The following is a 27,199-nucleotide window of genomic DNA, read 5'->3' as shown; positions in this document are numbered from 1 at the left end:
TTGACCTATCAGGTCATAAGGTGTGAATCACGTTGTTTTAAGTGTTAGTGCGTATTTTGTTTGGGCATATTTCTTACCTTAAACCAAAAAGGGCAAAGACACATGTATAAAGATTTAAATGCATTTAAAATATGAAGTCAACTAATGCAATATTCAAGAAACATGATATCACTGCAGTTACATAATTGTAATCAATAACAGATGCAGAGGTGCCTTTTTGGCATCTCTTATAAATACAGACTGCTACAACATTATACACTATATAAACAATACATAATGTATAATGTAAACAGAAAATTAAAAAGTGATCTAATAACAGAGAGAAATATTTCATTATTTTAATGATAATGATGCACAGATTTTGTCACCTTAAAAGTGATGATTTAAACAACAGAAGTGCAGCGTGGATGAAGTTTGGCTAATGATCTTCCACTTGGACTGTTCAAACATGAAGCGTTGGATTTCTTCCTACCACAGTCCAGTTTGACTTTCTCTGTTCCAAGTCTCACACACACACACACACGCACACACACCGTGTTTTCGTATCTTTGTGGAGACTTCTAATTGACATAATGCTTTCCCTAGTTCAGGGGTAGGGAACTCCAGGCCTCGAGAGCCGGTGTCCTGCAGGTTTTAGATGTGTCCTTGATCCAATAAAGCTGATTTAAATGGCTAATTTAGCTCCTCAACGTGTCTTGAAGTTCTCCAGAGGCCTGGTAATGAACTAATCATTTGATTCAGGTGTGGTGACCCAGGGTGAGATCTAAAACCTGCAGGACACCAGCTCTCGAGGACTAATGTTCCCTGCCCCTGCCCTGGTTGCTTACCCTAACCATCAAAAATGAATGCCTAACCGTAACCTTATTGTAATCTTGACACTGAAAAATGCTGCCAAGCCTTTGGGGAGACCAACATTTTGTCCCTATAAGGGCTGTTGGTCCCCACAAGCACGGGCGCTGCTCCTTCTGTGTGAAACCTAGCATGCACAAGTTGAAAAATTGGCAAAGTAAAACTCTCACAATTTACATAATCTTAAAATACATTTTCCTCAAATAGAACTGTGGGTCACTTTGTGGTTGTACTCCCTGTGCTTGGTTTGCTATAAAAGACTGAAGCAGCAAAGTGTTTGTGATAACCAGTTTTCAGACATGATTTTTAATTTTCCTTTGGCAGAAATACTTGAAAATGACTGTTAAAAATTATTGTTTGAAATGAAATTGTAATTGAAATGACTAAAGCATGTTTCATATTCTTGTAGAATAACCTGGACCCGTTGCCTCCAGTCACGACAGATTGTTTGCGGGCTGATGTGAGAATTTCAGCATCTCAGAGTCTCAGATGTGATCAGTATACTCCTGCTGGAAACCTGCATTCAGCCTTTTTGTACCCACCCAGTACGTATCTAGCCTCACATAAATCCAAACTGACACAACAACCACACTAACTGACCTTCAGTCAACCTGGAGTCAGCATTGAGGGACCACATGAGTACACACAGAGTCACTACCACAGTAATGTTCTGTCTAAACATTTTCTTATAGATTTACAATAAGATGGGCATTTCCATAGCAGTCACACTCTTTCCCAGACTCACTCAGACACACTTCATTCCCCACAAATGTGTCTATAAACCATTTTTTTTAAACTCGTCTAAACTTGGACACAATGATCAAGCACACACTGACATCAAGAGTGAGTCAGTGACACTACAGATCCAGGCAAGTAATCCTGATAGCAATACTCAATACAGTACTTTTTATTTTTTGTAAGAGCATGTCTAACCATGGAAACAACATTAGCATCTGGATCCTGTTCTACAAACCAGGTTCAACAAAGTCTGAGTCAAACCAGAAAACTTGAGTTGATTAACTCAGCTCAAGTTTTAAGAATTCGGGGGTGGGGGGTTACTGGAAGGGCTGACACAGTGCTGACCATGAGTGATGACTGAAACCAACAACAATGAAGTCTACAAACCATTTTAGTGCTATTATCACTCGGGACTGAGAAATGTGTCACCGTACTGCGACATGCAGACGAAAGCTACTGTGGAATACACAAGTTAAGCACACCCATTAAAATACATGTAAATTCTAAATTATTATGGGAGCAGCACTTTACCCTTGTGACTTTTTCTAAATTTTTATTAATATATTAATATATATTAATATATTTATTAATATATATTCTTTTATATATTTAGGCACCTTATTTGGTTCTTCGCCCATTTAGGGTTTACATTTTTGTAAGAGTGTACATATTAGAAGTATATTTAAAAGAATAGGAAAAACACAAACTTAAAAAAAAATATTACACTGTTACATTTCTGACACTGGCACAAATATAATCCACTGTGTGTAACATTGTGATAATGTCCAATAAGACCAAAACTGCAGAAATCTCGAGACGAGGAGTAAAACTCAAAAATGACTTCGCTTGAACTCATAAACAGCAGGTCAGGAACAAATAATCCCAAACTACAACTCACAAGGAAAGACACAGCCACCGGTATAACACGACAAAGAACAGAGAGACTCGGACAATATGTACACACCAGGTGATAACAGAGACAGGAAACGCCAGGGAGCACAGCTGAACAGAATCTGACAAACAAGACTACAGGAAGCAAAAACTGAACATACACATAGGCCTGTTCCAGGGGTCGGCAACCTGCGGCTCTTTAGTCCTTATACTGCGGCTCCGCGTGGTTTGGGAAAATAAATTAGAAGTATTTAGCTGAAGTGTATTTTATTTATGTTAGTTCTTTTTAACTTGTAGTTCTAAATTGGAAGATTATTGTGATTTTCAAATATAAAAATAAAATTATATTCTATTATTTTTTTCATCACTCAAAATAAGAGTCACACTCGCGGAAGCCGGTGTACCCGCCGAAATGCCGTGCATGTATCGAGACTTTCAACCCCAGGTAGGCCAATTATGGATCTTCGGATCCACATTATGTCAGCAGCTATTCTCCACCGTGAACTATGTTAAAAACAAACACCGCTCACGCCTCACAGATGACAGCTTACAGTCCTGCGTAAAGATGAAAGTGACTTCGTACAGCCCCGATTTGCAGACGCTGTGCGCATCTCCCGAACCCAGGCTCCTCCTTGAAAAGAGAGTGTCAATTGCATTAAGGGACCAGTTGATCAAATCCATAATTCCTCTTTAGGCTTTAGAGAGCAAGAATGAGACAGAGGCTTTCTGAGGGTTAGAGATTTACAATAGTAAAACTTTAAAAAACTGCTTTATAGTCATAAAACAAACAAATCTACATATTTTACAATTTCTAGTCTGAAAATGTCTAAAAATGCTTTAAACTGAATTACCATATAGTGATATAGAAAACTGTGGCAATATACTGTTGCTATGTTTGTTACATTTATGATAATGTATATTTTTTAAGAAATAACACGAGTAGATCTCACTAGATGCATTTGCTGTCTAAAAATTTACTTACTTTTAGTTCCTCTATAGTTTTTAGGTGAACTGGGTATATAATCACCATTTTTATACAACAAATTTCACTCATTTCCAGAAATCCAACAAAAACAATATTCATCTGAGCATTTAGAACAAATGCTGAACTACACAAACCATCAACGTGTCTTTTAGACCCAATTCCTACAAGACTGCTCAAAGAAGTCCTGCCATTAATTAATGCTTCAATCTTAAATATGATCAACCTATCTCTAATAATCGGCTATGTACCACAGGCCTTCAAGCTGGCTGTAGTTAAACCTTTACTCAAAAAGCATCTCTAGACCCAGCAGTCTTAGCTAATTATAGGCCAATCTCCAACCTTCCTTTCATATCAAACATCCTTGAAAGAGTAGTTGTCAAACAGCTAACAGATCATCTGCAGAGGAATGGCTTATTTGAAGAGTTTCAGTCAGGTTTCAGAGCTCATCACAGCACAGAAACAGCTTTAGTGAAGGTTACAAATGATCTTCTTATGGCCTCTGACAGTGGACTCATCTCTGTGCTTGTCCTGCTAGACCTCAGTGCTGTGTTTGATACTGTTGATCATAATATCCTATTAGAGCGATTAGAACATGCTGTTTTTCCTTCCCACTGTCTCCAAAGTGCTTGCTCATAGGGGGTCATATGATTGTTGGGTTTTTCTTTGTATGTATTATTGTAGGGTCCACCTTACAATATAAAGCACCTTGAGGCGACTGTTGTTGTGATTTGGTGCTGTATAAATAATATTGAATTGAGTATAATTCAGGATTTCATCAACTTACCACAGTTTTGATGTAATGACCGCAAGTATGGAAGTAGATGGGAGTGAAAAACACAATTTTCCAAACTTTGGAAGTGCAGTGTCCAATGATAGCTTACTCTGCTGTTACACCAGTAACATTGATCATACAAGTGGTCAAGTTAAATGTAAAAATTAAGAGAAAGACACAAAATTCTGCAAATTAGTGTGATCGCATATGTGCTATCATGCTGCAAAGATCATACGAATGAGGAAATGAAAGAAAGATTGAATCAGTTTGTGGGTGGACAGAGAGGAACTCAACATATATTAAGAAAACCTGTTTAACAGACTCTCTTACCAAAGTAACTGACGTATACTTTATAATAGTTCTTGATACAATGTAGCTATGGCTCAGGAGGCAGAGCCCTAACAAGCTAAATACAAATGAGATGGTTGGTGGTTCCAGTGTCCATATCAAAGTATCATTGGCCAAGATAGTGAAGTTGTTCCCAGTAATTTTTGAGGTTATTTAATAGAAAAAAAGGATACTGTACTCATAAATGTAGACTGAATATTGTAGTTACATCTTCCAACAACTTGTCGCACCTTCATTCTCAAGGAGGAGGCATCAGACCTATGTTATATCAGCGGGGATGGAAAACCCAGAGGATAGAGACAGCACTCACCTGTCGCTGACACATGAAAACATGTATAAACATGCTTGTTTATTCACAATATTGTCAGAATTACTTATTGTCACGAGGTTAGACATGTGACCCTCCCATTTCCAGACGGTTGAAATGAGCTGGTTTGACAACAACAGCTGGTTAAAAGCCAACATTATGCCAGCTAATGCTATATTCTAAAAACCACACGTTCGCTCTGATAAACAGTCTGATTACATTCTCACATCCTGTGAGAGTCTGTTCAAAGTCTGTTCAAAGAAAGTTGAAGTGGCTCTAATGTGGGGTAACAGTAAAACTGAATGGTTGTTTGGTTCTCTCTGTTGGCCCTGCAACAGACTCGGGGTCACTTGTCTGCTGCCTCTCACCAGATCCTCCTGAGAATCAAGGAAAAAGAATCTTTCCATTGAACTTTTTTGTGATTTCCTTCCTCTTTCGAGATTAGAGGCCACCCAAACACATGAGATATCAATGGAGAGCCCAGGATATCCTCTATTTAGTACATCGGGACTTGGTAGGGTGGCCCAAATAAGTCAAAAGACGTAGACCAAAAACAAATGTCTATTACACAGGACATAAATGAATAGGCTGCTTCTCAGGAGGATATGACAGTTAGGATGGGCTCCAAAACAGGAAGCCAGTAAAGCATGCAAACCCAGCACGAACTGGAGGAAAACAGCCTGATGAAGCAAGAGGGATAAATTTAGAGAAATAATTTTTTGTCTGGTCTTACTTCCACATACCAACCAGATGTACTTCTCTGTCCAGCTGAGTGTAGCAGGAAGAGGTCATTGTTTATCTCATGAATTTCAGGCAAACAGTATCTGATACAATGTGTGAGAACTTGGTACAGCTGCAGTGAATTAATAATTGTTTAACTGCTCTGACAGTGGCAGAGACTGTGACTTGGCCATCCTTATCATCATTCTCTGCAGGCCAGGGGAATAGCTCAAAGTGTTTTAGTCCAGCGGTCCCCAGCCCCCGGGCCTCGGACCGGTACCAGTCCGTGAGTCGTTTGGTACCGGGCCGCGAGAGTTGAGGCTCAGGTGTGAAATGTATGGTTTTCAGGGTTTTTTATCGGTTTTCAGCGTTATTTGGTTATCGTTTTTATCTTAACTAGGTTTTCCTGGGTCTTTTCATGTCTGTTATGAATAAATCTTCTTTTTTTCGGTACCGGTACTAGTTTTATTTTGTTGTATTTATCCGCGACACCTTAAAGGCCGCTCCATGAAAATATTGTCGGGCATAAACCGGTCGGTGGCGCAAAAAAGGTTGGGGACCGCTGTTTTAGTCGAGTGATGAAAGATGCAGATCTGAATCAGGTGTTTCGTTCTTAATGTTTGCACAAAAGATCTGCATCACTGGCATCAGAAACAGCTTTACCAATATATTTAGTGAAATGTGAAACTTTACATTTAGAGTTTCCAATGTGTTTAGACTCATTTTCCTCTCCTTTGCCCAGAGTTTGGTTGCATGCAGGTAAGCAGTCAAAGTGAATGCAGAGCTGTCATTCTTCAGGAGACTGAACTATTTACAGTACAGCAAAAACTCAAAATACCAACAAACTTTATTAAAAATGATAACAAAAGGAGCTGAAATAATGAAATGGAACTATTGAAGTGCTTTAGCGTTCTTGTTTTGTTCTAATTGGCCCAAGAACACAGTCCACAAGCATTAGTTAGGTCATTATGTGGCCTTCACAAATAGAACAACAACCAGACAATCACTTGAGTGGAAACTACATGAGTCATCCATTTCCTGAGCCAGATGCATTGAATTCTGTAAAACAGTGGTTCTCAAACTTTTCACAATGAGTACCACCTGATAAAATATATGGCTCTCGAAGTACCACCCTTATGACGGACATTAAAGTACAGTAGTATAGGCCTATTTAACACCATATACAGTTTACACAAGACAATTTTCTTATATAAATGTTATTTATTTTAACTGTCATAAACAGGATGTGATAATAATAACACCTGTACTGCATTAAAACATTCACAGCAGGTGGGATAGCCGGTCTTTAAGTGATGATGTATGAACTCTGCTTCTGGGTCCAAACTAATCTGCATTTATTAAGGCTGTTGTGTTTTTAACATGTTTTAATGCTTTGTATCTTGCTCTATTTAATCTGAACAAGTACCTAAAACAGTCAGTGATCACCGTCGGCCTCTCTCACTTTTTATCACCACTGTTCATGATAAAGCTCAGTTTTTAAACCCTTACAATGTAACTACAGCCCAGCCCATGCAGCAGTATATTAATGACTAACCTCGTATTGTGGATGGATTATCTCAGTTGTTCTCCTGACTGAAGTTTGGTCCGTTTACAGCATCCTGCCATGCGATTGCATTTGCCCCTAACCATCAGGAACCCTCATGTTAACTTTTATCCAGTGGAAAAAAGTTAGCGTTCATCCTTCAGCTTCACTGTGTTTATATTATGCTAACATAGGTGTGTAGCTAGCCACCATGTAGCACATCATTATATACCAGCTGGCCCAACTTCAGTAACCCTACAAACATCACTGCTGTTTAGTTTTCTGTCTTCATTTATGTTGGAAGTGATAGCAGAGCTGTACGTTTGAATTTTTCAGAAATCTCTCAGTCAGAACATTGTATATTATTTAATCTTAAAAAAAAATTGGAGACTTCCTGCAAACCACTAGAGGGAGCCCACGCACCACCAGTGGTACACGTACCACAGTTTGAAAAACCACTGCTGTAAAATATCAATAAACGCTGGCACAGAAAATGCATTGGGTGAAGCATGAAACCTCAAACATTTGCAGGGTAAACTGTTTTTTTTTTTTTCAGGCAGATTTAGTGACTTAGTTTGAAACCTCCTTTGAACAAAGAATATTTTGCAAACTCAGAAGGAGCAAAAGAAGTCAGAAAATCAATGAAAAATAATAATGCCTCCATAAACACGCATTAGCAGATGTGGCTGCTTTGCAACAATATGGTGGCTGTAGTGAAGTGCAATTCAGCAAAGTACCAAAATGCAGCCTGGTCCCAGCTGTAAGTATCCTTTATTCTACTGAGCTGTGAGTGAGGGTGGGTAGTGCCTGCATGTGTAGGCTTGCCACTCAAATCTGTTAAAATCACTTTAAAAACATTGTTTTCTCCCCAAAATGTCATATTCTACTTCTAATGTTCACAGGAAAACTTAAGATGATCACGATTTCACTGTTTGGTAAACATGATAATTCATGTTATTACAGAAAGGCAAGTAAAATATTAAGAACACTTACCTGTGTGAAACTAGTGAACCTCACATTGTTTTACATGCAGGGGTAGGACAGCCATCATCATTACTGTAACAGAATTTCTCCAGGGATTCCTGTTTAAGACTGTCTGAATTATGTCTGATGTGGTACTGCCTCTCACCATCTGTTACGGTCTAAAAGTCCTTTTGTGTTTTTTCAGATCTTAATACAACGGCGGACCAGCAGTATGATGCTTTACTGATGAGTAATGTGGTACCAATGTACCCCGAGTTTAAGAGTAAGTGCAACATTAAATGTTACTGAAAAAGCTGTAATGCACAATATTATTGGAGGTTGTGAAGAAAACGTGTGGCTGTGAAAAAACAACTTTATTGCTGAACATAAAATTATTGCAAACTAATACAGATCAAAAAGCCATGGAAGGGAAGTTAACAAAATGTTCTAAGGACCCTCTGGCTCAGGTTAAGGCGACAGCGTGGAAGGCAGAGTGCAGCTGTTCTGACTCAGGACTCCCCAGGGGGCCAAAGCTGCAGGCAACAGAACAGTCAGAAAGCACTTTATCACGGGCCATCTCTGAGACACCGGACAATGTTTGATTTGTGGTCTGCGAGACAAAGCGCTCTGTTACTTTTATTATTGTTCAGCTCATTCTCCAAAAACTCCCTGTTGTCTCAGGAACAAAAAACAGTCTTTAAAGTCTTTGGAGTTGGAAACCAAAGTCTCTGCTTTAATCTCTTCTGCCTCATAGAGTGCACGAGAGAAACAATTATTTTCATTCAGCCTTTAACGAGATCTTGTGTAGCTGCACATGAAGTCCTGGAAATCAATAAAAATCTTCTAAGGGGACAGACAAACAGAGACTGTATGTGTTCACAGCGGTGGATCATTACAGATGATAAGACAAAGGAACAGAACTACGCACAAGTTACAAAGAAGAAAGAGAACACCAAAACACAAACTTGACACAAAGACATGAAGAGAGCACGCAGCGAGAACAGACAGACAGTAACGGAATACATGTTCCGGTGTTACATAATTAAAATACAAAATATGAGTAACTGAAACCGTTACAGTTACCGTTTAAAAAGGTGATATTCATATGTTAGGCTATGCCCTCTCTATTTTTGGTAATTCCACGCTGGTGGAAACCCAAACAAAACACAAAAAATCTAGTTGGTATTGGTACGGCGAGTAGCCTTCAGTAAAAGTAATAAATCACACAGCAATAGTACATTCATGTAGTCGTAAAGAGCATGATAATATATTAAGTAATTAGGAATATGTTACAAAATACATTTTTGGGCATGTATTCTGTAATCTGTAGTGGAATACATTTTAAAAGTAACCTTCCCAACACTGCAGACACGGACAAACGGCTGAGGTAACAAAACGGGATAATTACACATTACATAAAACCAAGACCCTTGGATACATCTAGAATATAAACAGTAAATTAACTTAGAATACGAGCTGACTGCTGGAGGAAGTAATAATGACTGAGGTGTCATGGTCCAGGGTCGGTGACCAAGTGTTTTGAGTTTATTGTTGTTATTTTCTAGTTTCTTCTGATTTTGTATTAGTTGTTAGGGTTTGGTTCTGGTGTTCAGTGTTTTTATTATCCCACCTGTGTTCTTTCCCCCTTGTGGACTTTGCATCCCTGAGTTTGTGTTTGTTAGTGTTTCCTGTTTTACTTTGAAGGTCTGTGTCTCGTCGTGTCTAATTGGGTTCAGCTGTGTTCCCCTCTGGTGTGTCATTCCCTCCTTACCTTGTGTGTATTTATAGTGTGTGCCTGCCTGTGTTCCTCGTTGCGTCGTCTGTGTAACCTGGTGTAATTTCTGCATCTCTCTGCCCAACAGTCTCTGTGCCATTTTTGCTCCTCATGCCGTGTGTGTATGGCTTTCACTACAAATAAACGCTCGCTCGCACCCCAGCCAGTACCTGCATTTTGGATCCTTTTCTCACCACGCCACACAACTGCTACCCCAGCCGTGACAAAAGGAAAATGGCAATCTTAAAATATTGCCCAAAAAACCCCAAACAAAGACATAAGTCATTCAAAAACAAATCAATAAACATGGAAACAAAAACAAAAGAATCTCACAACGACCACGACTAAGAAAAAACTACATTTTCTCCTTTTGTGCCTTCGCTTCACTTCTCTATCTTCTCTTCTTTTTCAGGGATCTGGGACTATTTCCACAACACGCTGCTTAAGAAATATGCCTCCATTTACAATGGCATGAATGTGGTATTGGGTCCAGTGTTTGATTACAACTATGACGGACAATTTGACACTCCGGAGCAGATCCAGCAGTAAGTTTTATTTCTAGTCCAATGATAATATTTTCTTTTGAACATTTAAGCTTTACAGAAAGACACATCTTGATTTTTAAAAAATATTTATCCTTTGTTTTATCAGAAAAGTCCATCAATATAGACTGAGTTGTGATATTGTGCAAATAGCTTAATGCTTTTTAACAAAAAGACCGAAACCAACTGGCCTTGTGCTAACCCACACCATCCATTCCAAATAAGTAAAGAAATTAAATGGGAGCTCTGTCTTTTTTACCCTTTTCCACAAAATTAGAAATGAGAGAGAATCTGAGGGAGGATGGTAAAAACGGTGTGTGGCTGCTTATGTTTCTGAACAAAGATACTGAAAGGTTTTAACCCTCGTGTTGTGTTCGCTTCTCAGGAACACCAATTTGACCCGGGGCACGTTTACTTATCTAAAAGTGTCAGAAACCAAAAAGATCCCATTAAACACTCTTTATCTCATCATTAACTCCATTACTCACCATTCCAATCAATATTCAGTGTAATGGTGTTCTTTACTTCACACAGATCATGGTTCAATCAGGATAATTCACTTGTTTTTCATAAAAAATGCATTTTAAAACTTTTTGATGTACGTTGTAATTATATTATTTAGTTATTCGTTTTCGTAGTTTTGGTTTTCTTTAGTTCTTCCTGATTGTAGTCCTTCCTCCCTTAGTAGTTATCTTAGCCTGTGTTTAGTCTCTGTTCCCTGTCTGAGTCTGAGTTTCGGTCTGTGTGTTTCCTGTTTTATTTTGATAGTCCATGTCCTGTGCGCAGTGTCTCGTTAGGTCTGATTTGCCCCAGCTGTGTTACCACCTGTTCCCCATCCTCTCGTTGTCCTGCTTGTGTATGTAAGTCCTGTGTTGTACCCACTATTTGCTGTGTGTCTCCTGGATTATATTGGAACTTGTTAAACTCTTATGCTCTAGCTTCTTTGTTACTAGTTCTGTTTCCAAATTTAGTTTCCAGTTGTTATGCTCTGTTTCCTGTATTTTGGCACCCGAGTTTTCACAGCTCAATAAAAGCTTCCTCTTTTAGTTCATCCCTCTGCGTTCCAAGTCGTGTGTTTGGGTCCTACATTCTGCCTGCCACAGCACAAACATGACAGTTTGTATTGAAACTAAACTTTATTGAAGCGCTGTTTTTGATCTAGAAATGAACAAAATAAGAGATTAGCAATGTGATCACAATGTGTGTGTGTGTCTGTGCATCTCCACAGCACACAAGTGACTTGTCGTCACATGTTGTGATAGTAAACACTATGCAATGTTTAGAACCAGAAATGCCCCTGGTTCATTTCCACCTATTCATTTTTGTGTATGTGTCTACACAGCATATGAGGGACATGTCGTGTTTTGTGCAAATGAATTTTGCACATTTTACACAGGTCATGCTGTCTTGACATCAGATGGCTTGCAGACCTGGCACCTCTTCCTCTCCTCCCCAGCAGCAACCTAGAAAGAAGAGGACGGTGATTACTATGTTTTTTTTCTGATCCCAAAACATATGCAACATACACACACACACACACACTTACCTCACGCACTGGTGTACTAGATGAAGTCCTCTCCTGGATCTCCCTCACTGTAGCTGCAGCAGCTAGGGTCCTTGGCATGTGCTGCCTCCATTGTATATGCGGTACCACAAGCGCCTTCCCCAGCTCCTCAAGGAAGATGCGCCTCTTGTACAGCTTTGACACGTTCTACTCAGGAAGGATCTCCGTCCAAATGACAAATGCGTTGTAGGCAGATACATCGATCATGTTGTAAAAGATGACCAGTGGCCAGCATTTAGTCATTCGCTTGGTGCTGTAGGACCCTATGACTTTGTCCAAGTTGTCCACCCCCCTTTGGTGGCATTGTAGTCCAGGATCATAGTTGGCTTTTGGTCCTCTCATGTGCTTATTTCAGCTTTTTTGTGCAAAGTGCTCATGAGCACAACATTTTTCCCCTTTCTGGGGCAATAGGACACCAGCGCTGTAGTGTCTGTGAAGGCACTTGGTTACCAGCAGCTCAGCAGGGAGTTCAGCCTGTTCTTTCGGACTGTTCCAACCATCGTGAGTTTTCTCTTTAGAAGCTCCTGACCTAAGTTGTAACTTGTGAAAAAACTGTCACAGCTTATGTTGTGAGACCTTGTACCATATCAAGTACAACCTTGAGCCCTGATTCTTCTCTGGGGCTCCTCCAACCAGCTTCCCAGTGTAAACTTGCATTTCCAGTGCATAGCTGATGTCTGCATCACATGCTGCCCAGAATTCTATGCCATATTTGGCTGGTTTGGAAGCCATATATTGCCTAAATGGGCACTGACCTGAATGCCACTAGCCTTTCATCTACTGTGACATTGGGGCCTGGGTTATAGAGTAGAGGAAGTTGCTCTATCCACTCGTCCCACACTGTCCTAACAGCCGCCAACTTGTCTCGCTCCCATATGACAGCCCTCGTAATCTGATTATCAAATCGGATTACTCTGGAGAGAATGTGAAAAGTCTCCAGAGACATTGCGGCACAAAATATAGCCCTGCCTGTCCCTGCATCCCACAGGACTGGCTGTTGATTCATCCTTTGATTTATAGACCCCGGCCAGGATGAGGACTCCCAAATATGCATGTAAATGCATTTTATCCATCTCTTTCCACTTCTCCCCCAAAACACACCTTCCTTCTAAATTTGTAATTTCAAGAATGATTTTCTGTATTGAGTTTGGCATCACAAGCTCAAAAGCTGACTTGATGTCTGTCACACGGGTCACTGCCATCCTGGTCGGCCCTGGCACTGTTCTTATTATGTTTTCTGCAGACAGTTTGCCTGATGCATATTTGGGTATGAAGACCACTTTATTTTACCTTTTTTTGTTTTTATGTAAATGCCTTGCTTGGAGGAATATGAATAGAAGCTTCTTCATTTGGCTCAGAATCATCAGACTCAGAATTGACCTCAAGATAGTCTTCATCTTCAGACACATCCTCCTTTATTTCATTGTTGTGATCAAAGATGAGTTCCAGAGCCTTATGGGCTGTCATCTGTTTATTTATGCTGCTCATTTTGTAAAGCTCTGACAGAGACTAGATCATATGTAGCTGCAGAGTGTAATGTTGGTAGGACCCCTTTGCAGATAATCTCTATATGTTTAGAGTTCTAAGTGTCCACTCAGTGAGGGTAGAGTTTACCCACGGAACAGAAACTCTAGAGACGACTGTTGTTGTGATTTGGCGCCCTATAAATAAAACTGAATTAAACTAAATAGAAAAGGTTCCCGTCAAAAGTCACAACACATGCTTTCTCACACTTACAGATGAGGTCACTTCTGACTCCTTTAAACTCCTCTTTGACTGCCAGATTGACTCAAACTGTATCTGTGAAATATAAACATACCCTTATTAAGCCAAGCACAAGAAGTTTCATACTGAAAAAAAAAATAAAATAAATTAAAAAAAAAAAATTATATATATATATATATATATATATATAAAAAAAAATTTTTTTTTTTTTTTTCACATTTAAAATGGGTCAATTTGACCCGCAGCATAACAGAAGGGTTAAGGCAAATATACAGTTATATCAATAGGGGATGAAACGTAGGACAAGAACAAAAAAAATGATGAGCATCTAAAAAATTATCATAATGTTCCAAATGCAGTAAAACTAAAGTCACATAACAATGAAATCAAGGCTCAATGTTAGCAGTTTGGCTGCTGCCATGTTCGTTTTTCTTCTTTGTGTCCAAATAGCTGAACAGCTGTGTCAAAGATACTTGAATAAAATATTTTAAATGTTCCTGAAATGCTCTCGGTGTGGGTCTTACCTGATAAACCTTGTAGTGAACCAACTGTATTTTACAATGCTGATGCTGTAACACAGTAATTTCCCTTGCAGATTTAAAAAAAATAGACTCCAGCAACTTTTAGCTATTTTGAAGGATTCATTGAAAGGCAGGCAAAAGCAAATAGTAACTGAAAGGGATGAGTGGTTTCAATAGAGGGAGACACATCAGCTCTGCCCGTGAAGACCGATACTGTTAACTGAGGTCCAGGTGAGAAGAATCCGTGATTGTTGTTCTTGACTGCAACAGTCTTATTTGTTGGAGGCACACAGAAAAACATTGGTGGAATGTGAATTTCCAAATGGGAATCCAGACGGAGAATCTGCAATTAAGAAGTGAACAAATAAGTCCTTTCCTTTCAAGGAAGATCCATCGGAGCTGGTAAGAGCAGCCAGATGATCCCACGGTTCTCAGGTTAGATGAGTTCCACACAAGCAGGGTTCCAAGGTGAAATCCAAACTCATAACTGGAGAGGTCAGAGACAATATCAGTTAAAGACTGAAGAGCACTAATACAAGCATGTAACAAAGGAGGTCTGACAATCACCTTGTGGTGATGTGATCTTGTAGGGGAGTGTGACACCACAAAATACAGACTTGACTCAGACACCATATGGGATGGATATAAAAAAGACGGCTTGATAAGGAAACCACAGCGCAGAGCCTCTGCTCTGTCGGTTAAATGATCCTTGGCATTGATAACGCGCTGGTGGTAATTCAGAAGCTGGGAAAATGTTTCTTCAATGTTTCTTTCCTTGTTTATGGGTAATAGGTTAAATGAGATAAAACCCAAGCCCCACCCTGATAGATCATAACAGAAAAGTATGTTTTTCCATCCATCATCCGTCCATAGTTCTGGTGTTCAGGCACTGTGGATACTCTGTACACTGACTTGCTGCAAAGGAAAAAAAAACAACTGAGACAGCCAGAGGTGATGGAGTCAGTTTGTCCATGAGGATCAGACTAGTTTGGATAATTGTACACCATATTACACATTCATAGAGCGAGTATAACTGCAAAACTCCAAGTCTAAAACCTAGGAATGCTCTTAAAGTCATCTGAAAGTGACTGTCATATAGTTGCCCTTATCATTTTTTATAATACTGATTTTGCCTTTGCCAAATGCAGCACAATGCTAAGAAAGAATAGATTGTGGATTATTAGTTCAGGGTGTCATCGGGCCACCTATCAGTAAAGAGGATGAGGAAGATCAGTGGGTATATGCAAGTGCTGTTATGTTCAACTTATTTATTTATTTTAATTTGTGCATTTTTTAAGCTTAGCACCTGCCCCCCATATGTGTATGGCTGTGCCTACTGGAATTTATTAAAGACGTGTTTTTGGTGTAGCTGGCTTTCAGAGCATTTTCGGGCAGTTATCTAAGAAATGGTGTGGCTAAGTTGATAGCTTAGCATTCCAAACTGACATGACAGCACCCTAAATGCTAACGAGGCTTCAAAATGACTTCACAAACTAATGGGTGTCGTCATGGCAACTAAAGCTACAACCATGTTTAGTTATAGTTTAGGTGTAAATAAATAAATTCAATTCAATTTTTATACAGCGCCAAATCACAACAGCAGTCGCCTCAAGGTGCTTTATATTGTAAGGTAGACGCTACAATAATACATACAGAGAAAAACCCAACAATTATATGACCCCCTATGAGCAAGCACTTTGGCGACAGTTGGAAGGAAAAACTCCCTTTTAACAGGAAGAAACCCGAACCAGGCTCAGGGAGGGGCGGAGCCATAAAAAAAATAGACTTAATTAAACAATTACAACAAATGAAAATGATAGTAAAAGTAACACAACTTCTTTTTTGATTTGTTTTATTTTTTTCCTTATGACTTATCATTCTTCATCTCTTGATCTATAATATACATGTCAATAATATTTTCATTGACTCAGATAATAATTTCCAATAGCATAACCATAAGTTACATTATATGTAACTTAAAGTTACATTATATGTAACTTTAAGTTACATTATATGTAACTTTAAGTTACATTATATGTAACTTAAAGTTACATTATATGTAACTTAAAGTTACATTATATGTAACTTAAAGTTACATTATATGTAACTTAAAGTTACATTATATGTAACTTAGGATAAAACTCCAACCATAGCGTATATTGCAGTGGACTACATACAGTAAGCGCCTGACGACCTAATAGGTTTACATGAAGTGACATCATCTACTCGTTCTGCAGTAGGATTTTGTTTGTTGTTCATAGATCAGGCTTGTATCTGAGACCAGGATTTCAACTGTAATTTAAATGGAATTCAGTAATCCTGTGTGACCGCCACATCTGCAACAACAGAGCTCTTCTGTGTCACACTGCCAAGCTCAACAGTGACTGTTAGAAAATCAGCTTGTTAATGACTGTGTGCATTTCTGTGGGACTCTAGGTTTCTTCCTGATACAAACATCTCCGTCCCCACACACTACTTTATTGTGTTGACCAGCTGCAGGGACTCTGCTCAAAGTGTGACTTCCTGTGACAGCGAGCTGCAGACTGTATCTTTCCTCCTGCCTCACAGAGCTGACAGCCTTGAAAGTTGCAAAGTAAGTGTCCTGATGTCATAGTTTTTCAAAGAAAAAACAGCACCCACTTTGAGTGACCACAGCCTGAAAAACGACTGAAACGGTTTGTATTGCTCAATGTGAAACTGACTCCTAATGATAGTCTACTATTCCTCACTCAACCCATTCACAAGGCTCCATTGTCTTCTGTTCCCATATAGCGATAACACTTTGCTATGGCAATACAATTCATGTTTATTTGTAGAATGAGAGAATGGTTGCAGCAGGTTGGAACTTATTGACCTTTTATTGTTTTTTTTAGTTCCCTTTTCTTCCTTGTTTTTTCTTCTTCAATCGTTTCCATTTATAAACATTTACCAGTCTTGGCCAAGATACCAGGAAAAATCAGCCCAAGTTGACAGACAAGCGGTCATTCGCTCCCACGTTTCCTGCTACCGGACAAAGTATCACATTGTTTTCCATGAAATAACCTTTATATAACACTCAATGTGTGTTTCTGTGATAAACTAAAATATAGTCACATATAAGTATATTTTTAATGTTTTGTACATGGATTTGTTATATAATGTATGACATATACAGTGTTTTAAATAACATACGCATGTGCAGGAAAGGTAGAAGAATAAGAGGGTAAACTGGATTACATAAGTCAGACATACTGTAATGTAGTGCTTTACATATTTGCCTAACAGGCAAAAGATCTGTGGTTTGAGCCTAAAATGTCTCGACTTAAAAATCTGCCTAGTGAAATATGCAGCTCTACCTTTTGAGGCCTTGGAGGAGTGAGGGACTTTGTGATGGAATAACATAATGTGTTACAAGCTTTTATCTCCCAAAGATAATAGAAACAATTTGTTTGTCGTATTGGCAGAAATGCTCCCAAGTTGTGTACATGTACTTTTTACTGACAAGTCATATTCATTCGATTTATGTTGAATCATTTTTGAAAACCCACTAGCTATGGACCATGAACACAGAAACCTACTCTAAGATTGTTGTCAAAAAAGAATGACTGAATGATGAATGAAAGAACCCAGAAGTGTCCAAAACACTCAACCCTCTAAATAGCTTGAAAGTACTAAGTACTTTCTTTTAATTCAATACAGTAAAATAGTGTTGATCGATTACCATAATAAATTAATGAAAATATAAGACATTGTTGCCAAAGATGTCCATCGTCATCATGGCTCACTAAGCTTTAATCAACTTGTATAGCTGCAAAAACACTCTGTTGATACAGTTGGTACACAGCTACTGCAAACAGTATTCAAAACAGTTACACTGTTCATAAACATGGTGAATGGCATCCATACAAAGTTATGATTTTTAATTGTTTTGCCTTTTTACTTCCACAGAGTACAGAAGCAGAATCTCAGTGGGTTGAAGATCACATGTGGTTCCACCAGGCACGAGTCAGGGATGTTGAGTGGCTCACAGGGCTGGACTTTTACCAGGGTAGCAACCGACCAGTCCCAGAGCTGCTGAGGGTGAAGACCCGCCCCACAGCAGCCATTTACAGAAAACAATAAAATAACCCATAAGCACTGCTTTAATTATGTCATGACACTGGTAGCACTGGTCTGAGGGTATACATTCCAAGCAACGTTATTTATTTACTTTTATTTGTCACTTCTTAATTTAGTTGTCGTTTATTCCAGTTGCTATCGTGAATCATTATTTCCCATATTTCAGAAATTCATCATTCATCAGTTCGTCAATGAATAAAGTAGAAGTTGAATGAATTAACATTGTCATTTGCTCTTCTCAAAACAGAAAAAAACATCCATACTGATCCTAAAAGAAGAGTTATTTATAATATACAGTATTATATTCTCTCCTATCACCAGTGTTATCTACCCTGCAGAGATTTTGGGTTTGTTATTGGATAAACTGACTGCCTGCTCAATCATCCAGGTGTGGAAATCCCCCAAGAAGTTGGTTCTGTTGATCTGGAAATTTTCAGTGCGAGAAACCTTCCATTGCTCATCCAAGTGACTTGTTCTGTCTCATGAAGGAGACTGAAAAATTCGGACTTTTTACTCATAATTCTGGGATGGAAAAAAAAGGCGTCCCCAATTTTTTTTTTCCCTGTACAAATGGCATAAAACATTTAGCCAAAACTTTATAATGTGTCTCTACAAGGTGTCAAGGCGCCTTTTATATATAGACTTCAACACATGCTAAGTGCACATTCCAACAGTGTAGTTTCCAGTGTCTAAATATGGTCAAATATCCAGTCACTTCAAAACTGTATCCTGTATATTGATGGCAATAGTTTCAAAATCCATTACAGTGGCTGTATGTATTTCTTCATTTTTCACAATACTGATCAGTAGGTGTATCACACTATTCGATTTACAGTCAGGTAAGTATTTTAATTTTCCACCTGATTTTACTTTCCATATTTCATGACCCACTAGGTAAAACAGTCCCACTAGGTCACCTCCAGGGGCCAGTTAAAATTAAAGCCGTTCAATTCAAAGTTTCACACAGGACACCTCTGTGTTTCCACACTCTGGGATAGAAGTAGAGATATTTTTGCAAATATGTAAGTATATGTGAGTAAAAACCCAACGAGGGTTTACATTCACTCCTTTCATGCATAGAGTGCGAGTCATTACAGAAGCGTAGAAGTCCTCTCAGTAACCTTTCGGGGGTGGGTCACAGTCTGCCTCAACCGTTTGGAAGAAAATAAGAGAAATGGAGAAGATGACACATTATCTATGACCAGCACAAAAAGCATTTTTCATTCAGAGACAAAACCCTTACTGTGACACACCTCGAATGCCACACATGTCCAACCTGCAGCAAATTCTACAGGAAACACAACCACAGCGTGCACATTTTGCTGCTGATGCTCATAACATTTTTAAATGTAAGGCTCAGGGCAAGCATGTGATTAGTGGTCTAACAAGAGGAAAAATCACACAAGCAAAAAAAGTTACTCACTGTATTTGTGGGCCAAAAACTACAGAATGGATAAAAATGGCGTTCAGGATAAAAACTCTGGAGCCTGATCCCTTGCCGATGACACATTACAGTTCTCTTGGTTTTGAGTGTTTATTCACCTGCTACATCAAAATGATGGGGTGTTCCTACCTACCTGGGAAAGTGGGTCATCCAAATTCCACTCTTCATCGGTACTGACACAGGGTAATTTCCTGCTCACAGACTTATAAACTGTTCTCTGCTTCCAAAATTACAAGGACAGTCTTCTAGTGAAGGACAGTAATGTGTGGAGGAGTTTGACACGTCAGTGGTGACTGACTTGAAATAACCTTTACTGGTATAGCATACATCAACAGTGACCAGTGTGGTGGTCATTATTATTATTGCCTTTGAAGCAGTGCTACTGTCATCACAGTGGATTTCTCTGGAAGATGGATTACTCTACAGCTCTGCGAATGTGTGAATAAGACTGCAAGTAAAAGTAAAAGTAGTCACTGAATGACTCGTGCTGTAAAATAGCTGACAAAAGCACAAGCACCTTTGAAAGAAAATTACAATGGACAAGGTAAAATGATGTCGCTGTGACACTGCCCTGAGGACTCATGAGTCCTGAGAGCCTTTTGCCAGTAAAAAAGCCATATCGTTATGAAAGCTTCGAGAACAGTAAAATGTTGTGTAACATTTTAAATTAATGTATTCATTTACAAACAATGTGAGTGATCGAATACTGTACACATAATATTTATGGATTATTCTTATAATGTTGTTTATATTTAAAATTTGTGATTTTTGCGAGATTAAACAAAGTTTGTCTAAAAAGTAAGACGAGAGGAAAGATTTTGGAGCAAAACTATACCGTCTCCATAGGTGGATCTAAAAACCATGGGATCAATAACCTCAGATCCTAACTTGCACCTCTTCTTTCATCACCTCTGATTCTATGATTTAGGTGTTTAGCTAGGATTCGAAGAGAGCTCAAATGACCTGATTTATTTTTGGTTAAATAAGTTCAACAAGATGAAAAAGGAGGTTTCCCGTAGAGAATTTGGTTGAGGCTAACATTGTGGCATCACCGAGTTACTGCAGATTTGTGGGCAGCGCATTCAGGAAACAAACCAAGGCTGCTGTAGTGAACTGAGATCTGGTGAGAATAGTGCAGAGTACCATGAATTCAATGTCATTTTAAAGAAAGCTGCAATGATTTGACTTTTAACATGTTGCTTTTGCTAAAAGTAGCTCTCACAAATAGGTTCTTTTGCATTAACTGCTAAGGCAGGGGTGTCAAACTGAAATACACAGTGGGCCAAAATTCAAAACTGGAACAAAGTTGCGGGCTAACATTAATATTTATTGAAAAAAAATATTTTCCTCCAGATATAAAAATGAATCTTTTCTTATGGACTCAAACAAGTTTTGCTGAAAAACTGAATATGGAACAAGCAAAGCTTAATACTAAACGATATATATATTAGCTGTATAATATCAGTAGGCCAGCTCTAATAGTAATTTGGTATGGCTTTGCGGGCCAAATGTAATTAGGCTGCGGGCCGGCCAGAGTTTGACACCTATGTGCTAAGGTTTAACAGTCCCACTGAGGCTCAAAATTGATTGTCTTTAATATTTGGATGGAATTTTTATGTAGATAATCTCTGCCCGATTTCTAGAAGTCAAGCCTGTGTCGCTAGCGATCACGTAGCACATCATTATATACCAGCTAGCCCAACTTCAGTAACCCTTCAAATGTCACTGCTGTTTAGTTTTCTGTTTTCATTTACGTTGGAAGTGATAGCAGAGCTGTACGTTTGAATTCTTTCAGAAATCTCTAAGTCAGAACATGCTATATCATGTTTAGCTGGAAACTAGTGAGCTAACTTCCTGCTTTCTTCTAACTCTGTTGAATTTAATGAATTCTGTTTTCATGGATGCCTGGATGTTAAACCTAATTGTTTAGTCAGTTTAAACTCTCAGTGATGCTGCAGTGTTCGTTTGACTTTAGGATCTGAGGTGGATGGACTTTAGGACCCAGATTACTCCGCGAGGCTCCTGACTACGGCAGCCGTAATGCTCCGACAATCCATCAAGCGGTGCGGCTTCGTAGCTTACCAAAGTCATACTAAAACATTTTTTGACAGATTTCTGCGCGCCGTGTACCACATAAAATCGGTTCGAGGTCAGTAAGCACAACCAGAATGAATACATAAGGCACACTGTCAATTTTTGAGAAAATTAAAGGATTTTAAGTGCGCCTTATAGTGCAGAAAATATGGTATATAGTGTCAAATCACAACAACAGTTATGTCAAGGCGCTCTATATTGTAAGATAAATAATATAATGTAGAGAAACTCCAACAATCAGGTGACTTACTATGAGCAAGCACTATGAGCAAGGCGACAGCGGGAAGGAAAAACCGAGAGAGCCAGAGATTAATAATAACTAATAATTAAAGCCAGAGTGGTGTATAAACACATGGTGGGTGAAAGGTGGTGAGAGAAGGACAAATGCTCAAACATTAGCAGCCTAAGTGTATTGCAGCATAACTTAGGGAGGATTCAGGGTCACTCGATCCATCTCTAAATATTAGCTTTGTTAAAAAAGAAAAATGTAAGCCCAATCTTGTAAGTAGATTGGGTGTCTGAGCTGGTTCCAGAGAAGATGGGCCTGTAAGCTGAGCACTGCCTCCTATACTTCTTTTAAATATAATAGGATCCACAAGCCAGCAGTCTGAGAGTGCTCTTTTTGGGTGATATGGTAGTATGAGGTCATAAAATGGGACCTGACTATTTAAGACCTTGTGTGCAAGGAGCAGGATTTAAATTTTAATTCTGGATTTAATATAGGAGAAATATGCTTATCACATTGTCTTCTACTCTATTCTATTCTAATTCTTGAGGTTTTAGTTTTTACCGAATGCTGAAACTGAATCCTTTTGGCTCAGTGGCCTATAAACAATGTCTCACATTTGCAGTCATTTTTCTTAAGTAGTGTTTCTTAGGTTTCTTTCTGGGAAGGATTGTATCTCATTACCTTTAAGCCACTCATACAGTTTAGACTTTAAGTGTACTGTTTAGCTAATTACACCATGACAGCCTGCAAGTTTCCTTATGAAAAGTCTATACAAAGTCAAAAAACAACATCACACCCTCAGTAATTACAGGGATATTCAGAAACAGGCCCAAAGCTCCTTTTTTGGCGTTGTCACAGCAACAGTCACATCAAGGTGCCTTAGGTTATAGGGTAAGGATCCTATAATGATAGAGAAAAACTCCAGCAATCACTCATCCTCCCATGAGTTGCCTGATTGCTCATGGGACAGAGGGAAGGAGAAACTCCTTTTCAACAGGAAGAAACCTCCAGAAGAATCAGGCTCATTTTATTTTGATAACCTCTTGTCTTCTGTATTCTACTTTATTTCCTTTGTCACAAGCTTAATTAGCTGTTTCAACTGCGTCTTGTCTTCCAGGTGTTTCCTTTCTCCCTGATTACTCCATTTTTGCTCTCTTCAGTCTTGTTAGCATTTTCCCTTCCTGTATGTCACCTTCCTACTTAGGATTTGGTTTAAGCTTGTGTATCTCACTACATGTTTTGAATGTCTGTTATCTAATATATCTACTATTTTCAAATATTCTCATCTTTTTTGTTTGTAATACCCTTTTTTTGCTCACTGTAGACTTTGGCATTCCTACTTTAATTTAGGTTAGTTTTAAGTTTATTTCTGCATCTGAGTCCTCTGAAAATGTATTTCTCCTGCAAAATAACACAACTCACCTTTAACAGGTTTAAATACCACATGTTATTAAGTAATCTCTGTCTCATCTCTTTGTTTTCACCTGCTACAACCTGCATTGACCCTGTCAGGTTACAGGCGAACAGTTTGGTTTGGAGCTCAAATGTAAATCAATTCATTCATTAAATTATGGATTACTAAATAGAAGATGACCAAAAACAACCACTCTTCATTATTTATCCATTGCCGTCATGAATCCTAGGATGAAACTGTCACTGGTGGTTTTTTCAACAGGGTGAGTTGATTGAAATGATTCTCATCAGCCTTTCTGGGAAAATGGGAAACTCAGTGAAGTCATAGTTTACGGCTTCTTTCTGTCACAGAGCCCAGGATCCCTGGTGTAGTTAGAAATAGTTGCAACTATGGTAACACAAGAAATCATCTTCAGTGAGTGAATGCAAAACAGTGATTATGATGGATATCCTTCCCTTAGGAACAAGCCGTAGTCAAAAACACAGAGAATAAAGTCATTTGTTTATTTTTCAGAAGACGGTGACAGAGAGAAGAGGGCATGCAGCTGTACGAAGTGGATTGCTAAACCATGGAGGAGAAGACAAACAGATTTGTTTCTAAATCAACATTCAGTGGGGAAGTATTTATTTTCTCAGGATTATTAATTGTTGGGGAGGAGGCCGAGGAGGCTACTGAAGAAAAACAAGACTCGTGCGGGATTTGTGATTCATTTATGCAGGTCTAGCACTGACATAGTATAAAAGATGAATAGAGCTCCTGTGACATCATCCACTGGTTTCTGAAGTCTTGTTACAGAGACTAGTGATTATTGCTTTCACCGTCACCAACTGGGAGATTTGAAGCCACGTACCATAAGAACTGTCGGGACTGACTGGAATACTTGGAACGTCTCGATGTTCACCCGGTTTAGCTGGAGGACGAGGTTTTTTTTGTTTTTGTTTTTTAAATGGAGAAAGAATATCAACCAAAAATAAAAATAAAACTCTGTTCATTGTTGTGACTGAGGTTCTCATCCAGGATTTTACAGTACATGGCCCCATCCACCGGCCCCTCAGTGTGAAAAACAGCCCCAAAGCCCCAAATTCTTTATTGCAGAGAAAAAACACATTACATGAAAGTTATAAACTGATTTGCATGCCAGTGATTGAAAGATTTATTTGATCCCCTCCAGAATGGCTGTGTGGCCATGTGGCTCACATATTACAGTCAATCAGTTACATCAGGGACAACATTATACAGCTGCACACAGCTGGAAGGGCCAACAAGACCATCTGCACGAAGCTTGGTGAGAAAGTGACAACTGTTGGTGCGATTATTCAAAAATGACTGTCAGTCGCTCTAAGTGTGGCACATGCAAGATTATTTAAACATATAATTCATATTATTGCATTCGTTTTGATTTCACGTTTTTCCTTATTAAGAGATTTATTGTCATAATGTGTTTAATTTATTACTGACCTATGCACGACTATATTTACCCTCCTGTTGTGTTCACCCCCACCTGCCTTACTTTAGTATTCTGGTCACAATTAAACAGTTAGTTTTAACAGCTCTTAAATGATCATAAGAAACATTTTTCACCACCAAATTTAGCTCAGTGGGTCGTTCAGTGGGTCGTAAAAGAGGCTCTTTCATTTGGTCATTCAGTAGGCCTCCAGGGGGTCAGAGGCCAAAGGGGGGGTGGACTCCCGTTCATTCACGTTTGACCAGGAACGCCACAGATGTAACAAATTTGATTAAAACACTCAAAATTCAACAAAAGACGTGCTCATCACTTTTATATGTTCAAGCACATAGTGTGGAGGATGTCACAAGGCCTCGAGGCAATCGGATGTAAAACACAATATTTATAAGTTTTTTTTATTTGTAAATCGCTCAGATTTGACCCGAACATGACAGGAAGGTTTAATTTAACTATTTGTGGTCTGTTTGTTGTTTAATTTAACCTGCTGTAACTTAATGTTCAGCTGGTCTCATTCATATGTTTGCTTCAAATAATTAGATTCAGGTGTGCACGACAGCACAGGAGTGCTTCCTGGTAAGCGTTAGCATCAGCATGTTTTTTTCAGGGGAAGTACCTGATACAACCCCACGCAGTGCAACACTTATTGTGTCTGATGCATACTGACTCAGGCCCCACTCAGAGTGAGTGTGTGTGTTTCAGTTTTACTTTTACAAGTCTAGACAGGTGTGCTGCTGAAACTACATCAGCTGTCAAGACTCCAGTTTGTCCACTTTCTCTGTTAGTTAAAAAACAAATCAAACCTGTCTGTGCTATCTCTAGTTTCATTAAGTCACTTTTATATACACACACTGGAATGTTCTGTCTGTGGTGATATGTAAGTATCACCATGATCTCGGGTCTAGACTCCCACATTCCAGTGAATCGAGACATCTGAAAACTTTTAGTTTCTACTTATTTGCGGTTTTAATTAAAGATCAAACGATTGATATCTTTAGGAGCAAAATGTAAAACAGAGCATCTTTTGTCCACAAGATGTCATCACTCACAAAAAAAAGAACAGCAACAGGATCAGTGTTCTGTGGTGAAAGTCAGTCTTACTGCTGGAGATGAGATCAAAGTAAAAAGAGTGATGTGAAGGGGTAAAATTCAAAACAGCTGCCTCTTTTCCCGCCGTGCAGTCTGATAACTAGTCTCAGCAGCAGCCCCACTCTTCATTTTCCTTGAACATTTTCAAGGAAAGAATTTGTGGCCTTGTTAAAGACTACTGTGAGTTGGAATATTTTCAAATACTGAGGGAGAACTGTTTTTTTTGTTTTTTGTTTTGTTTTTTTGGAGGAAGGATGTTTGCATGTATTCCGTGTGTCTGTGTGGGTTCTCACCGGATACTGCGGCTTCTTCACACAGTCCAAGACAAGCAATTAGTGGGGTTATCTTAATTGGTAATTCTAAATTATCCATAGGTGTTCACGTGGGTTTGGATAGTTATTTGTCTTTCTGTGTTAGCGTGTCCAAGGTGCTCCCCGCCCTACAGCAGCTGGGACAGGGTTCAGCCCCTCCACAGACACCACACTGAGTGTTCCGACCACCCAGCTTGTAATTTTTATTTTATACCCACTTTTATACCCGGCAGTTTGGACTGCTTCCCTAGTATCGTTTCAACGCATGATTTAGTCATCATTAGTTAGCAAAACCAAAACATCATGTGGGGTTAACTCATCGCACCACAGTTTCAGGATCTACAACATCAACGCACCTGTAGAACCCGTAAGGCAAACGTGTGGGCTCAGTATTACTCAACACCAACCGGAAAGAGAGAGAGAAACAAATGAACAGTAAAAAAAAAGAAAAAAAGAAAGAAAGAAAGAAAGAAGAAGAAATGGAGAAAATCCGAGGAGCAGCTTTATTTTATTTAAAGGTTCTTCGTTCTGGTGGGAGTCCCGTGAGGTCAATGCAGCATCCCGCAGGATGGATAGGTAGTGTTTATACAGACATGTAATTCATCCCACACCTGTATGATGATATACATTTTTTTAAATGTAGGCTGTAAGAAGTAATTAAACTGGGGATAAATAAAAGCCTTTTTTTTAAAAAAAATACAAATTACCTGGAATCATGCGGTGAAGATGACGCATATCTTATTGATTACGGGGGCGTAATTTAGCTTAAATAGCGAGGAGGGGAAGCTGAAGTCCCATCCTCCTGACAGATCCGAA

At 38.9% G+C, this 27,199-nt stretch overlaps 1 protein-coding gene across 1 annotated transcript in view; it reads left to right on the top strand.

Moving 5' to 3' along the window:
• Positions 1-18,343, top strand: part of LOC134619760 (venom phosphodiesterase 1) — a 45,612-nt gene extending 27,269 nt beyond the window's left edge. Inside the window, exons 21-25 of the mRNA XM_063465593.1 lie at positions 1,259-1,394; positions 8,322-8,399; positions 10,303-10,435; positions 16,679-16,835; positions 18,170-18,343. Of these exons, the coding sequence (XP_063321663.1) occupies positions 1,259-1,394; positions 8,322-8,399; positions 10,303-10,435; positions 16,679-16,835; positions 18,170-18,343 (678 nt within the window). The remainder of the gene's footprint in view (positions 1-1,258; positions 1,395-8,321; positions 8,400-10,302; positions 10,436-16,678; positions 16,836-18,169) is intronic.
• Positions 18,344-27,199: the final 8,856 nt, after the last annotated feature.

This window comes from Pelmatolapia mariae, linkage group LG22, assembly GCF_036321145.2.
Source record: "Pelmatolapia mariae isolate MD_Pm_ZW linkage group LG22, Pm_UMD_F_2, whole genome shotgun sequence".
Lineage (NCBI taxonomy): Eukaryota > Metazoa > Chordata > Actinopteri > Cichliformes > Cichlidae > Pelmatolapia > Pelmatolapia mariae.
This window is presented reverse-complemented; position numbering and strand designations above follow the sequence as displayed.